The sequence below is a fragment of the Vombatus ursinus genome, unplaced genomic scaffold (assembly GCF_900497805.2).
Source record: "Vombatus ursinus unplaced genomic scaffold, bare-nosed wombat genome assembly UNPS02014818.1, whole genome shotgun sequence".
NCBI classification, from domain to species: domain Eukaryota; kingdom Metazoa; phylum Chordata; class Mammalia; order Diprotodontia; family Vombatidae; genus Vombatus; species Vombatus ursinus.
In genome coordinates this window covers 70,973,818-70,989,287 of record NW_020954596.1, presented here as the reverse complement: position 1 = coordinate 70,989,287, position 15,470 = coordinate 70,973,818, and the positions used below count along the sequence as shown (strand labels likewise).

The 15,470-nt window shown below is 32.3% G+C and overlaps 1 protein-coding gene across 1 annotated transcript in view; it reads left to right on the top strand.

Annotated features, from left to right (window-relative positions):
- EPHA5 (EPH receptor A5) overlaps positions 1 to 15,470 on the top strand; it is a 458,275-nt gene that overhangs the window by 439,254 nt on the left and 3,551 nt on the right. Inside the window, exons 16-17 of the mRNA XM_027836299.1 lie at positions 5,326 to 5,519; positions 9,994 to 10,149. Of these exons, the coding sequence (XP_027692100.1) occupies positions 5,326 to 5,519; positions 9,994 to 10,149 (350 nt within the window). The remainder of the gene's footprint in view (positions 1 to 5,325; positions 5,520 to 9,993; positions 10,150 to 15,470) is intronic.

The window sequence follows — 15,470 nt, the reverse complement described above, 5'->3', positions numbered from 1 at the left end:
TGCATCAGTTCATACATTTCTTCTTGTATTTGTCTCTGAAACCATCCCTTTCATTATTTCTTACAGGGCAAAAATATTTTATTACACTAATGTACCATAATTTTTTGGCCATGTCTCAATTGATGGACATTCTTTTACTTTCCATTTCTTTTCCACTACACAAAGATCTGGTATAATGATGTCTGTAAATATTCATGATCCTGTATTCTTATGTGGAACTTGTGACATACTCTACCAACCCAGAAAAAGCTTTGGATGCCTGCTGTGAATGGGCTCCATGAATGTCTATAGGTCAAAGACAAGCTTGAAGCTCGTTCCTAGAGGGTTGGAAATCAGGTGGTGAATTTTTTTCACTCATAGAAACTGACAGAAATTATATACTAAAACAAAATATCTGTGTAGGTATGTGGAACACACACTAATGTATTAATAGAAATTTCAAATGCATTTTGTTTAATCTTTATTAACTACTCTAAAATCCTTTATGGAAATTCTGAATTTATTTCATAGAGCAGAATACTGAAGCTTAGTCTCATCAGTTATTCCCCTGAAAACCCATTATTGAGAAAAATGTGTGCCTTGTGAAATTTTCTTTTCTGCTTAAACCACAGAGATTCAGCAGCTCCCTTTTCTACTAATAGTTGATTTTCCAAGCACATATCCACATAACGTGAAGGAAGCAATGTCTGAGCATTACAGATTCTTTATGCCCTTTATTATGTTTTGCCAGAAGAGGCAGCACTTTCTAAATTGAGTTAACACTATTGATTTGAATGTCAATACCAAGAGCAATCATAGCTTATAACATAACTTCAAATGTAGTATGGGTATGCTGAACTGGTGCCAGTCTGTCTGCTACCCTTATTGCTGCCCTTTTTTTTTTATTTGTCAACTCAGAAAAACCTCCCTTTTTTGAAAATAAATAAATAAATAAAGTGCTTAAGACTGACAAATGATATGATAGACCAAATGGGATTATAACTCTTGGAGTTTTATGATGAAATCGTCAATAAAGGTAATGAGCTACATGATGCCTTGATAAATTAGCAACTAAACCCCAGAATTCCTTTCTATAGATTATTGGCCTTTCCCCTGTGCAACCCTCCCACTCCATCCATACCCAGATTATATCTATATCTATATCTACATCTATCTATATCTATAGGTATATATGTATGTATATACACATATATGTGCATATATGCATAAATATATATTATCATAGACATAAGGCATTCAAATCACTATTTAAAGGTAAATTGAAATGATTCAAATGTGATTGAATCAATTATATTCTAGGATATAGCCTGTATTTATCTTCCTAGGAGAAAGATCTCCATATCTTCTCCAAATTTTTAACACATTGCTCTCTTCTACACACTATAATCTAGCTGTACTGTTCCACTTGCTGTTCATCTCATATGATGTTCCATCTGTCACTCTGCCTTTTCCCCGGCTGTCTACAATACCTGCAATCTTCTCTCTCCTAAACTTTGGCTGTAAGATTACCCAGTTTCCTTCAAAACTCATCACAAGTGCCACCTCCTCCAAGAGGCCTTTCCTGACCCTCCTGGGCTGTTACTTAATAATTATCTTGTATATACCAATTATTATATATTGTCTCCCCCATCAAAAGGTAAACTCCTTGTGGGCAGGGTCTGCTTTTCTTTTTCTTAGCACATTCCCTTAAAAAAACCAAGTAGTGAAAAATGTGTTGTGCTGCGCTTATTTTTTTAATGTTTATAAAGAGAGACTTATTTTTTGTTTATAGTGATATTAATAATTATGCCCTTCAGGTAAGAAGTCTTTTTGAAAAATTGCAAATGATGACTTTTCTCCATGTGAAGTTTAATATGAATCTTTTCCACTGTACTTTCTATTAACTGAGAACAATTGATCTGTCTTCATTCTTCAGTGCAATGGGATGGTTACTTCTCACCCTTTTAGAAGAAAATCCATGCTATAATCTGGCTCAGTGGGATAAATGATAGCCTAGAAAGATATATTCAGACACTAGCTGTGTTTCACCAATCATTCTTGGGAAAAGGGCAAAACCTTATTTAATTGTTTGGATTTCCTTGGGAGAAGCATCAAGGAGATGATTCAGGGATGCCTAATGAAGTACATTAGAAAGAATTGATTAAATAGGACATGTGAGAATTGGAAGACAATTCACTTCACTTCAAAAAAGTGTATCTCATTTCTATTATCACTCAATAGAATTTGACCTTTTAGTGCATAGTATGTCACTTTTCCTGTGACATTTAAATTAGTAGACACAAATTAGGACCACTATCAGAATTGGGTTGGGTAAAGTGTAAGTATAACTCAGGATCAAATTCCACATCATGACGAGAAAATCTCTTCACCAAAACTCTGTCCTTGTACCTTTTCAATCAAGTTCTACTCAAACTATAATGCCATTGAAACTACATTTTAGCATTTCTTTAAAGAAAATGTAGGTATTAGTAAATTGACCTTGAACAATTGCAGTTCTTCTTATCTAAACATTAAGAATAAGGTTTCTGAACTGTAGGATATCAGGGAAATTTTTGTTTCTTTTCTAGAACATTGATTTTATATGGTTTGTAATAATCACATTGATATCTCATATATGCATGCTTATGTATACAGATTCAAACATATCAACAAAACATGGTGTTTTAGTGGTTTTGCTCCTTGACAGCCTAAATATTCATAACATTTAGCTTCTTTTTTTCTGACCAAAATAAAATTTCAAAAATAAGATTAACACAAAATTTTGATGATTAATTTTATATTGTCCTTGACCAGTGAAAAAATGATTTCAAATTGTATTTTTGTCACAGTTTCAAAATAATTTATACAGAGTATCACAGTGCTCAATCTCTAACAGAGTCCTCTTGTTCATACCTCTGTGTGTGTGTGTGTGAGTGTGTACATTTGTGTAATGAAGAAAGAGAAAGAACACAGTGGAAAAAGACATTGATTTTGGAGTCAAGGGGAAAAATGTTTTATTCTTGACTTGCCTACAAATTAGATTTGTAGTACTCGATAATTCATTGCCTCTCTGGGCCTCAGATTTGTCTATAACATAAGAGGATTGGACTTGATAACCACAAGGCAACATCTAAATATAAAACAAATTCTATAAATTTTATGAGTATGTGATAGAAAACTAGACTTATACAAACATTCTATAATGTCTTCCTCCCTATATATAGGTGTGTCTATTACATATAATCACATCATCTATATAGCCACATTCAACAATAGGGCCATTGTCAGAAATAGTTAAAGAAAAGTGCAAAGTAGATACTAGTCCTGTATTATAGGGATGCTTTTTTCAAATTTCTTCTCAAAGAAGCAGAATTATTTTTACATAACCAACATGAAAACCCTGCTCTATGTTGTTTCTGTTCAGTCAGCAGTTTGTTTTCTGAGTTTAGCAGTGCTATTTTCCTAAAAATGAACTGAATTTTCTGTGTAGCTGGCAAATTGGCATAATATCATGCTCCATGAAATTCAGGTAAAACTTTTGGCCCCTACAGGTTTCAATAGGGTATTAACAATCAGGGTTCATGGCCATTTCCCCTGGAGTGACTAGTAAACCTATTGTAGAAGCATTCTCTGACTCACTCTTTCTACTCATTTGGAGATGTCTAGGTCCTGAACTTGTGACAATTATATAAACACTGAAGAGGGCAATAAAATATTCCTCAAATTTGTTTCTGAAAACTCAAACTTTCAAAAGAACATTCTGCATGAGAAAACACTTTTTCTCTGTAAGCTTCAGTTTTCTCAACTGTAAAACTGACATATTCATTCTTGTACCATCTGCCAGATGATAAGGATCAAATGAGATAATGTATGTGGGTTTTGTAACTATAAAACACTCTTGAAATATAAGACATTATTTTTCCTTATAATTTCATAAGAATTATTTTTCTCAATGTAATCTTTCAGTCCTTCAACTGATATTTGTAGCATGACCTCATTTTCTCCTTGCTAGTTGTGGTACAATCTAATCACATTTAATATCTGTTGTTTGTTTCAGATATAATTCTGTCTTCATAGAAATATCATTTACTTATTAACATGTGTTTATCTAAAATGTCTTATCTCCGACAGATCAAAAACGAACTCTCTCATCCCATTATCATTTCTCAGAGTTGATACACTACAACAATTTTCCTTAATCATCTAATCCTGGGGTAGTATTAGTGATTCATGGTTCATATTTTGGGGTTGGGTGGACAAAGAAGAGCCCACAGAAGAAGATAGATAAGAAAGATCAGAAAAAGGACAAGAAACAATAGAGAACAGTGTACTGAAAGCCAAGGTGGGAAATATCAAGAAAAAATTATCCTTGGCACCCTTGAATGAATTTAATTTTTTTAATATCAAAATTTTAATTATTATTTCTGTGATACCTATTACCTCTGAGGAATATAATAATTAGGATAAAACATGAGTAGAGAATTTCATTAATTAGGATATAATTTGACAGGAATATCATGACATTGTCCATTGCTGTTTATATTTGATACCACTTTAAGATTACAAAAAAATCTTTATCTGATTGAAATCTATATTGTTTGGTACTACAGAATAAACAAATATCTTTTAATAATACATATTAGCATTTCATATTCTAATTTCTTTAGAATAAATATATATTTTTAAAAACATAAAAACAGAAATATAAGTTTCTTCTTGAACATATACATTGAAAATCAACCATAAAGTATTCCACTTTTAATATGCTTGGTAGTATGCAATCATTCTAGATTGTAGGCAGTACTCTGTGGCTGATTATAAGCAGCCAGACTCTTACATATTGAATGATACGTGAGATAATTATGTTCTTTAGCTTTGACTTATGCGTCATTTAGCACACAACTTTGTTTTGAGGCAAAATTGTAGATTAATTATTTTACAGTTATTGTGTGTTTGTGTTTAAATGTTCATTACAAAAATGCCATCCAGATAACATTTCTGGAAATATTGAGATATTTAGAAAACAAAGATAAATAAAAAAGAAATATGTATACCTATGTATTTCTCAAAAATATTACAAATCAACTATTATAAGTAACAATAATTGCCATTCATCCTTCTTATAATTTAACTACATAGTTCATGTTTTGTTTTCTTGATTTTTGAAATAGATATAAGATAATTTAAATTTGTTCATTTTTATTATATTCCCAACCTTCATGAGCCTCCCCTATATTCTTTTGGCCAGGAATAAAAAAAGATAAGGAACACAGTGGTGGAAAATCTTTCCCAGCAGAAATCTTAAATTTCTGGGATTAAAAAAAAAATCTGCTTTGTCTTACTCAGGTGATCAAAGCTGTTGAAGAAGGATACCGTCTGCCAAGTCCCATGGACTGTCCTGCTGCTCTGTACCAGTTAATGCTGGATTGCTGGCAGAAAGACCGAAACAGCAGACCCAAGTTTGATGAAATTGTCAGCATGTTGGACAAGCTCATTCGTAACCCAAGCAGCTTGAAGACACTGGTTAATGCATCAAGCAGGTACAATAATAGCCCAAGAAATTTTCTTGAATAGAGCAAATGTTGACCAATTTCATACTCATTTTTTTCCTCTTCATGTACCACAAAAGCAAGAGCAAATTATTAGATTTCCAAATACAAATAAGTTCAGAGAAGAATAGGATAATTGTATGTTGAACTATAAATCTGTCTATATCTGTATATATGTAAGTGTATATCTATGGATATGTATGTGTACATATATTTATATTAATGTGGTAGTACTAACATTCCCCTGCTATACTTGTCCCTCGCTGAAATTTCTTCCACTCTCTTTTGTGTATTTTTACTTTTCTTATTTTCTTTTTCATTGCTATTGCTACTCTACTCTACTTCCTCCCATCTCACCTTTGCCCCAAACAAAATCATTCACTTGTGACAAAAAGGTAAAGTGAGAAAAAAAAATTGGGTTATACTGGTTGTTTCTGAAAAATGAATGTCTTATTATGTACCTACAGTGTCTCATCTAGTCTCCAAGAAGTGGGAGGTTTTCTTTATCATCAGTCTTCTGGAGTCATAATCAGTTATTGAACTGGTTCAAGTTCTTAAGCCTTTATTGATAATATTGTGGTCATAGTAGAAAGAGCTCCCCTGATTTTGCTCACTTCTTTCTTCAAAAATATATGAATAAGCTACATATAAAATAAAGAGGGAATAATTAAAAAAAGAGGAGGTGGGAAATTAAAAAAGGTTAGGGTAATGGCTTATTCTTTAAAAAAAATATACTAATTCCCTATGTATATTGAAGTTCAGCTCTTATTTAGAGAAATTTGGTTCAAATATTTGCTCCATTAAATGTGTTACTTCTAATCCTAACTATATTGCTTCTGTTTGTGAAAAAATAAATTTACTATAATTTAAATTGTCCATTTGTATTTCTTATGATGTTTTCTCTCCTTATATTTGTCAAGAACCTTTTGCCATCTATAGCTGTGAGATATTCTGTTCTCTTCAATGGTTTTTAATACCTTTTATACGTATACAAATCATACTTGTTTTTGTTTCCTATATGTCATTTTCTCTGCATTATGTAGTTTGTCTATAATGGGACCACAGGTTTATAGCTGGTAGCAACTTTATAGGGGCCATCTAGACAGAAATACAAATGTGAAGTCTGGAAGTGCTTAGTAACTTTCCCAAGGAAAAATAGTTCAAAAATGACAGAACTGTGATGCATATCAAAGGCCATTTGTTGAAAATCAAATTCTCTTTCCAAAGTAATTCTCAAAATAACACCTATACTTTATCAATTATTAGATCATTCAGTTTAATAATGTTTAAATTTTCATTTCTGATATAGAAAAAAATAACATGACTTTCTTGAAACTGTAAATATTTATTGAGTTTGTAATAATTATATTTGTCATTTATATAACACTTTCAAGATTTTGAAAGTGCCTTACTTTATCTAACTTAATCTAAACTTTATCTAATTTAATCCTAAAAACAACCTTGAAAAGTAAATATTATTATCCCTACTTTACAGGTGAACAAACTAAGGCAAAGAGAGGTTAACATAGTGACCTAGCTAAATCCACTGAGGCAAGTTTCAAACTCAGGTCTTCCCAAATACAAGTTTTACACTCCAGACTTTTTATATATTTATGTTAAAAAGTTTAAATCAGTTAATTAGTGGAAAACTTGTGATATATAGGAAAGTTGTTTTTCAGTTGTATCCAACTATTCATTACCCCATTTGGAGTTTTCTTGGCAAAAATATTGAAATGGTTTGCCATTTCTTTCTCCAGCTCATTTTATAGATAAGGAAACTCAGGCAAACAGGGTTAATTCATTTGCCCAGGGTCACAGAGATAGTAAGTGTCTGAGGCCAGATTTGAACTCAAAAATATATCTTCTTGACTTCAGGACCAGAACTTTATCCACTGTGTCACTTTGCTGCCCATTGCAAATCTACCTAAGCAATTAAATGTTTTATCTCCCTTATGTCAAAAAGTTATTACTTTAAATTATTTTCCTATTAACCTCCATACTGAGAATATTTTATACACAATTGGAAAAATTCTTATTGGCTACTAAACGTTACACGTAAAATTGGCAACCATTCCATGACTTTCATGAAATTCATATTATACAATTCAAAGGACTCAAAACCATGACAGATGAGCAATCATGGAAAGAGTACCAAAAAGAGAACAATTATGGCACAATTGCTCACTTTTCATGTACTTTCATTGCTATAGTCTGGATTTGACTGAGGCTGATTCCCTGGTATCTTAAATCTAATATTGGGATAAAATAAGACTCACATCAGGCACTTATTGTTGTTAAGTTGTTTCAGTGATGTCCAACTCTTCATGGCCCCAGTTGGGGCTTTAATGGCAAAAGTACTGCTATTTCCTTCCCCAGCTCATTTTACAAATGAGGAAACTGACACAAACAGGTTTAAGTGACTTGCACAAGGTTACAGAAATGTTAAGTGTCTTAGGTCAGATTTGAATTCATGTCTTCCTGACTCTAGGTCTAGCACTCTATCCACTGTGCCACCTAACTACCCTGTCAGTGTGCACTTAACAGTCAACAAATTGAGTTTTACTTGTGTAGAAAAGATACTCAACATGGATATGATATTTAACTCAGGTAGATATAGCCCCTCTTCCTCCCATATGAGCCATCTGTCTGATCAGCTGGGTAGGTTGTGGTGATTTACTCAACCTTTGGGCATCTGCTAAATCTGAAGGTCAGGTTGACTCCACTTTGGTGGGCCTTTTTATATAATCAAGTGAACAGCAAACCATATCAAATTGTGTGAGGTCAACAGAACAATGCATCAACAGGAAGGGTGAAACTGGTTCAGCTCCCTGGGGCAATCAAATCTTGGAAACAACTTCCTTGTATTTTATAGAAAGAAAAGCCTAACCAGTATATAAGGGGGAGTAAATTCTGGTTGACATTGTCCCTATCACAGGCATGTTGATGCTTTGCATATTTTCCTTATTTATGGAATCTGCATTTGCTTTTACCCAGAAATACTGGAGTGTTTTCTTTTCAAGAATACAACAGAATAAGTCATGTCTTAAAAGTAACTTATGTGACTATATTATCTTCTTCTTTCCTACTATATCCCCTACTTCCCTACTCTGGAATCTTCCTTATATTACCAGAAAGGAAGCAGCTGGAAGAGCCCAGAGTTGCATTGACAGCACATTAATATGAGTTCAGAAATGTCATAGAATGGCAAATTAGGTTAAATAAGTATTTTGCATATTATATGAAATTTGTTTACTAGGAAAAGGCCATTTTACAAAGTAAGAATGAATCTTCCATGTACCATTAACTCTCTGAAGAAGCAATTGGAGAATGAATCTTATTACTAATTAGTTTTAATGGCATTTCCCACAAATTAGCAATTAAAAAGGTCTGAGGTGATGCCAAATATGAAAGACTTCTATATTTTCTTATCTTGGGTAGTTTTGATTTGTTGGCATCAGTTAGTCACACCTGGACATATAAAATAATAACACAGAAAATAAAATTAACAACAAATGATTTCTTACTGTTATAGTCTTTAAGGATTTATTTACATCATATTGTATTATGGCTCCATTTGATTGCAAATAACTCCATTTCAAAATTGACTTCAGCTTTATTCATTAGAACAGTTCATTATTCAAATGTCATTTTCCTCTCTGTGATCATCAGCATTCCAGTGTGGCTTGATATCATACTAGCATGACAGTTTGCTTTGATCTTTGCCCAGGGGTTTGAAGTTGTTTTTTGGTTCCTAAGTTCTACACCTAGGACAATTCATTCTACATAACATCATTCTATAAAACTGCATTAAAATAATGGATAATTCTATGAATTCTGAAGTAATCAGGATGTGCTTGCTATATCTATGCAGTTTTTGTTTGTTTGTTTGTTTTAATAAAGACCAGAAATAACTGACTACATAGGACAACAGTCCCCATTTATTTGTTCTTGAAATGAACAATTCCAAGAAGACATTACTAATGCATTTGAAAGATCTGTTATTTAATTGTGGGTTCTCTCGACTGACCAAAGATCACAATTTTTCTGTAATTTAATAGATAAATCCTAGATTTTTGCTTATGGTGCAGAAAAGTTACATAAATAACCCAAGGTAACAAAACACGTAACAGTCAGGGATGGGACTTGAAACTAAAACTTCTTCATTCTAAAACCTGCCTGAAGATTATCTAAATGTATAATGTTTGTGAATTCATATAATTCTCATTTATGTATTACATTTATATTCTGAGTTGCATGAAATTACCTTGGATCAAATTCATGTCCTCTTTAAGTTGAAAGTCTATTGTGATTAACTCTAAAACTTTCTGTATAATTTTTTGAAGGGGGTTGGAGAAAATATTTTACCTGCATATGAAAAAAAGTTATTGTAAATATAAAAACATCTTGATATGGTGTATATATATATGTAGTATATATAAAATTCATAATTTTTAATGTATTTTAGAGTATCAAACCTGTTGGTGGAACATGGTCCACTAGGAACTGGGGCCTACAGATCAGTGGGCGAATGGCTGGAAGCCATCAAAATGGGACGATATACAGAGATTTTCATGGAAAATGGATACAGTTCAATGGATGCTGTGGCTCAGGTGACCTTGGAGTGAGTAATTTTTTTCTAATAATTTTCACATTATTTGTGGGGAAAAGCAAATTATTTGAAAACCAGTATGGACAGGGCCAAGGGAAATCAAATAATCTCTGTCCATGCTCAACAGCTTCCAAAGAAGCATCATCTTTTTTTTTTTTCAGTCTGTGTTGTTGTTAACCAATAAATGCATGGTAGAAGTCAACTTGAAGTCAACGTCATGTATTTCCAATACATTTGCTTCTTTACCTTAAGCAAATAGCATTTTGGTTTGAATAAATGGAAGACTAGTTCCCTAAGTATAATGCTGCTTTGTGTTGTGGGAAAAAAAAGTGTTTTTTTTTCTTGACACAGTTTTTATATTACTATATAAAATAAATGTTACATGAATGTAAATACAAAAAAATAATGCAAGCACAATTGGTATGGCTAGTCCTATGAAGTCACAAAAAATAAGGAACTACACCTTGTCATATTGACTCTGTGTAATGATGCCTAGGTAACACCTAACTTAATAAAAACTGATGTTTTCTCATTGGATTGATAGGTGGTGCACATTTCCATTTTAATAGTGCAAGAATTCAACAGATGCTACCTTTGCTTAGCTATTTGGTGCAAGCTCTGTAAAACCAATTGTGTCCTTTTCTTTTTGCACGTAAAAGATTTAATTGATCAAATCCTATGAAATAAAAATCACTACAATTAACTACAATTTCCCTAATGTTGTCTCTTTGAATTTTTATTATATTTTCTGTATGTACAGTTACTTTAACTTTATCTTTGTGATTTATAAAAATTGGTCATTATTAGGGTGCTAGAGTAGAGGGTTTTTTTAAAGTTAAATTATGAAAGTTATGAAATTTAATGGAAACTTGCTGTAAAGCACTTATTTTGAAGAGATAGTGCTACTTATAAATTTCCATGTTAAAATAACATTAGTGAAAAGGGGTTAAAATGCAGATTAGCAATTATTTTTTAAACTTGTGGTTGTTACCTGGGATAATGTGAGGTAGATTAAGTTACTTGCCAAGGCTTACATAGTCAGTACGTATCAGATTTAGAATCTGAATCTAGGTCTTCCTTCCTCTGAGGCTCTGCTTGGAAAAGAGATTTGCCCAAAAGCATTAAAATCTAACACATACACAAACACGCACACACACACTCATACACACACACATACATATATATGTATATATAGGTATATATATATATATATATACCTATATATATGAGAGATTAAAGAAGGGTGCTAAAATTATTCCAAGCTCTATATATGCCTCATATTCCATTTCCATACACTTTCCCACTAAGCATTTTCTAACCAACCTCATGATCTTAATATTATTGCACTCCTAACTGTGGCCAAGATCATGTGATTTCTATAGCTTCAGCATTTCACATATTCAGAATCCATTATTAAATGGGTCTGAAAGCTCAGTTTGTCCTATTCCCAAATTCCCTGTCCTGACAATACACAAATAATAACTACCTAATATCATATAGAATATATATACACTCTTGGTCCTGACTCTACAGGATTTATGTCAGTGCTACTTTGCAAATAGTGGACTGAAAAAAAAATTACTGATTATTTAAAGATATATATGATTATTTAATTTTTCACTAAAATGTCATTTTAATTTATTAAATTCATTATTTGTCATTTTATATTAAAATGATATTGTAGGTATTTCTTCTACCCATTGTCAGATTACTTGTAAATGTATAATAAACATATTTGCATTAAATGATGCCTCCTTTTGTCATTAAAACTGCTACATATTTAAATCTTTTAAAATTCATGACCTGTCTACTGCTCCTCTTATTGTTGAACTCATATTAAATAATCTTGCAACAGTTTCTAATTTCTTCTTTTCTTCCTACGGGGACCACTTCCTTTTATAAACACATGTTTTATTTGATTCTTTGTTATTTTCCATAGTTTTATTCTCATTTTATTTTCCCTTATGTTTATTGCTTTTTCCTTTAACTGGTGATTTCTTTCTTTCTTTATTCTGGGTTTATATTTTTTTTCTTTTGTATTTAATTCCTGTTTTACCACTGACTTGCACCTTGGTTCCCTCCCTGATTAACTACTCTTGACTTACTACAGGGCTTTCATATCCTCTGCATTCTTGCTGTTTTGTCTCTACTCAGTTACTCTCCTGTCTTTTCATGTTCTTGATGCTTGGGTGGAAGAGTAAGGTAAAACTGAACCTATTCATAGAACCACTCAAAGACCTTCCTAATTATATTCTTTGCCAGTCTCAATAGTAGTCAGACTTAGAGGGTCCATAGATAGTAGGGTACCTGGGCAGTCCCCATCCACAACACTGACATGATAGCCACATGTGACCATAAAGAAATAGCTGCTATGTGAAAACATTTGTCTTAAACTCAGATCCCTTTATTTACTGTCCCTTTTCCAAATATTCTTTACTAATTTCCAGACCATTTTCATTGCAATAGAATGCTAAATAACAAATAGAAAGAGATGAACATATTAGACATGTGGTCAAGATTAGAGGTGAGGAAATAGACTTATCCATTCATTTTGCTGGGTTCTTGTTTTAAAAAAAGGCAGTGATATACTCTAAAATTCTCAACTGTTGATAAAATGAACTGGGAGATAAGCAAAAAGGAACAAATAAGCTTTTAGAAATCAGATGCTGATTTTGTGCAATCATTATTCATCATATTTAAATATTAATTTTTATGGGGCCTATCATCAAAGCAAAGAAAGGGCTACACAAAATAAACAAACAAAACATTTTAGTCCTGAAACACTGCCAGGCCAAGGAGGAAAACAAACTAGAATTTGAAAGAGCACTTTTACAACAGCCCTGGATCAGATAATTAAACTCCAAATCAAATCCCAGCAAGCTAAAGGGCCCTGGATGCCAAAAGCTAATCAAAGGAAATAGGTATTACCTAGTCCCATCAAACCTAGTTTTAGAGAGAGCTAAGACATGGAACACACCACTGTTTATAACATCACTGGGTAATAGGATTAAGAGCTGAAAGAAATCTTAGAAATCATCTATCTCAATACCCTCATTTTACAGGTGAGGAAAGGGAGTGTGGGGAGCAAAGCTTATAGCAGCAAGCTTCCCTACTTGCATCTTGGTATGTAGATTGTTGTAAATAGACTAAAGAGAGGTCTTGGGACTCACTCATTCTACTGTACTCAGTAAACTTTATTATCTGTGCATCTCAGAACCTAAATATTGCTGTTCAATGATATCGAGTGTCCATATGAATAATAACCAGGGCAATGACAAAAACATGTACTCTGTTCTACAATACAGAATTGCAATGCCATAGTGCCTACAGGGGGATTTTGTGTTCTAGGTGAGTTGTGAATGGAATCCAAAAATGTAAGTGAAGGAAAGAATAGCAACTTGCTTTCTGAATTGCCTATCAGACCTACACAGTCACCTTTTGATTATTTAGATAATGGAGCCAGCGTCAACATAGATTAAAATAAATCATGGACAATGACAGTATAGGCAAAGAAAATAAAAGTGATGATGTGTTACATTTATTTTTAAGGGTACGTATTTTATATTGTTAAACTATACATGCTTTTATATAAAGAAGTCAAATATTTTATATGAATCATTTCAGCTCTTTTACAGCAGAGAGAGAAGCATCATAATTAACATTATGATAACATATCTATATATACATAATAATCTGCACATTATAAATGTGGGTATAACCCTCTAGGAACTTCTCATCCAATTCAGCAAAAAGGTGGGGTAAGTGCTCCCCATCCACTATTTCTGACTCCTACTAAAAATAGATTTATGCTGCAATCTCAGTACATAGTTTAAATCAGCCTGAAAATTTTATATAGTCCAATTTGAAGTTGTAACTATGGTGAAAGACTCTGGAAACATACTGAGCTTTAATGTATATGTATTTAATCATTCTCCTCCCTTCTTTTATCCAGCCATTGGTGGTGGGTCTAGTGAGAAGTGATAAGCCTCAGAGCTGTGTAAAACAGAAGGGAGAAATGCAAGGGCTATGGATAATCCACAAACCAGATAAGTCAGTTCTGAATAATTGAGTTGGCTGAAACATGAATTTAACATTTTTTTGTTCTGTTTTTCCCACTCTGCGTGTTTAAAGACTTAAAAATCAAACAGTTTTCTGACTGGTATGAACTAAAAAAATATTGTAGAAAATCATATGAGATGTTTTCTGGACTTTAATCCCACCCAGTGGCAATTCATCATATTCATAGTTCTACTCAAACTTATCATATATTGTCAGTTGAGCTTGAATTGTATGTTATGTAATAGTGGGTATTCTCCTATTTGAATCTATAAGACTCTATTAAAGTATAGTTCCTGTATTCATTTGAATTGGCCTTGAGTATTACTTAAAATTACATGGGATGTATGGTAGAAATTAAAGTAACTTGATGGTTATGGATGAACCAAAACATGACATATTTATGATTCTTTCTAGCTATATATTACCTAGTGCTATCAAATACAATAAGGCCAATAAAAGGGCACACCTGAGCTCCTAATACAAAAGCATTTACCGAAAATCTTTCAAAGTGATGTCTATGCCAGTGATTTTGCCATCAGAAGCACACTTATATTTATTTTAAATTTCACTTTTTTATTAGTATTGATTTACTAAGTTGAGGTATAATTTAGGAAGAAAATTATGAAATCATAAAATGAAAAAGAGGAAAAGAAATAGCACCAGGTATAAAAGTAAAATTAATTGTAAGCTAACTATTTTATAGAACTTTCTTAATACCTGAATACATAGAAAATACATTTAAAGGCACACCTACCTTTAAAGTTGTTCCAAGTTTCTAGTATATAGTCATGAGAAGATATTAACAGTGATTCTAAAAATAAAGGTACAAATTATAATTGCTATATAATGTATTCCCCTGCACCACATATATTAATCTCTGAATTTTATAATGTTTCCTATATATATATATATATACATAACATATATATATAGAGAGAGAGAGAGCTTAATTATGGTGCAAATACTTTTTAAAACTTTCTAGCATTTTTTCAGAGCTTAATAGGAAAAGCCAGATATAGAAAACAGTTGAATACCATAGAACTATTAAAAATACTTCTGTCCTAGAAGTGAGAGAATGGAGTATTATAATTCACTACCCCCTTTCCTCTCATAAAATTTATATCTGTGGAAATGGGTGGGTTCATATCTTTTCTTTATGTAACTCAGCAGTGAAAAGAACAAAAATGGCTTGCATAATAAAATGTTATGATGGGTTTAAAGAAAAGAAAGGAAGGAAGAAAGGAAGGAAGGAAATAAAAGGAAGGAAGGAAAGA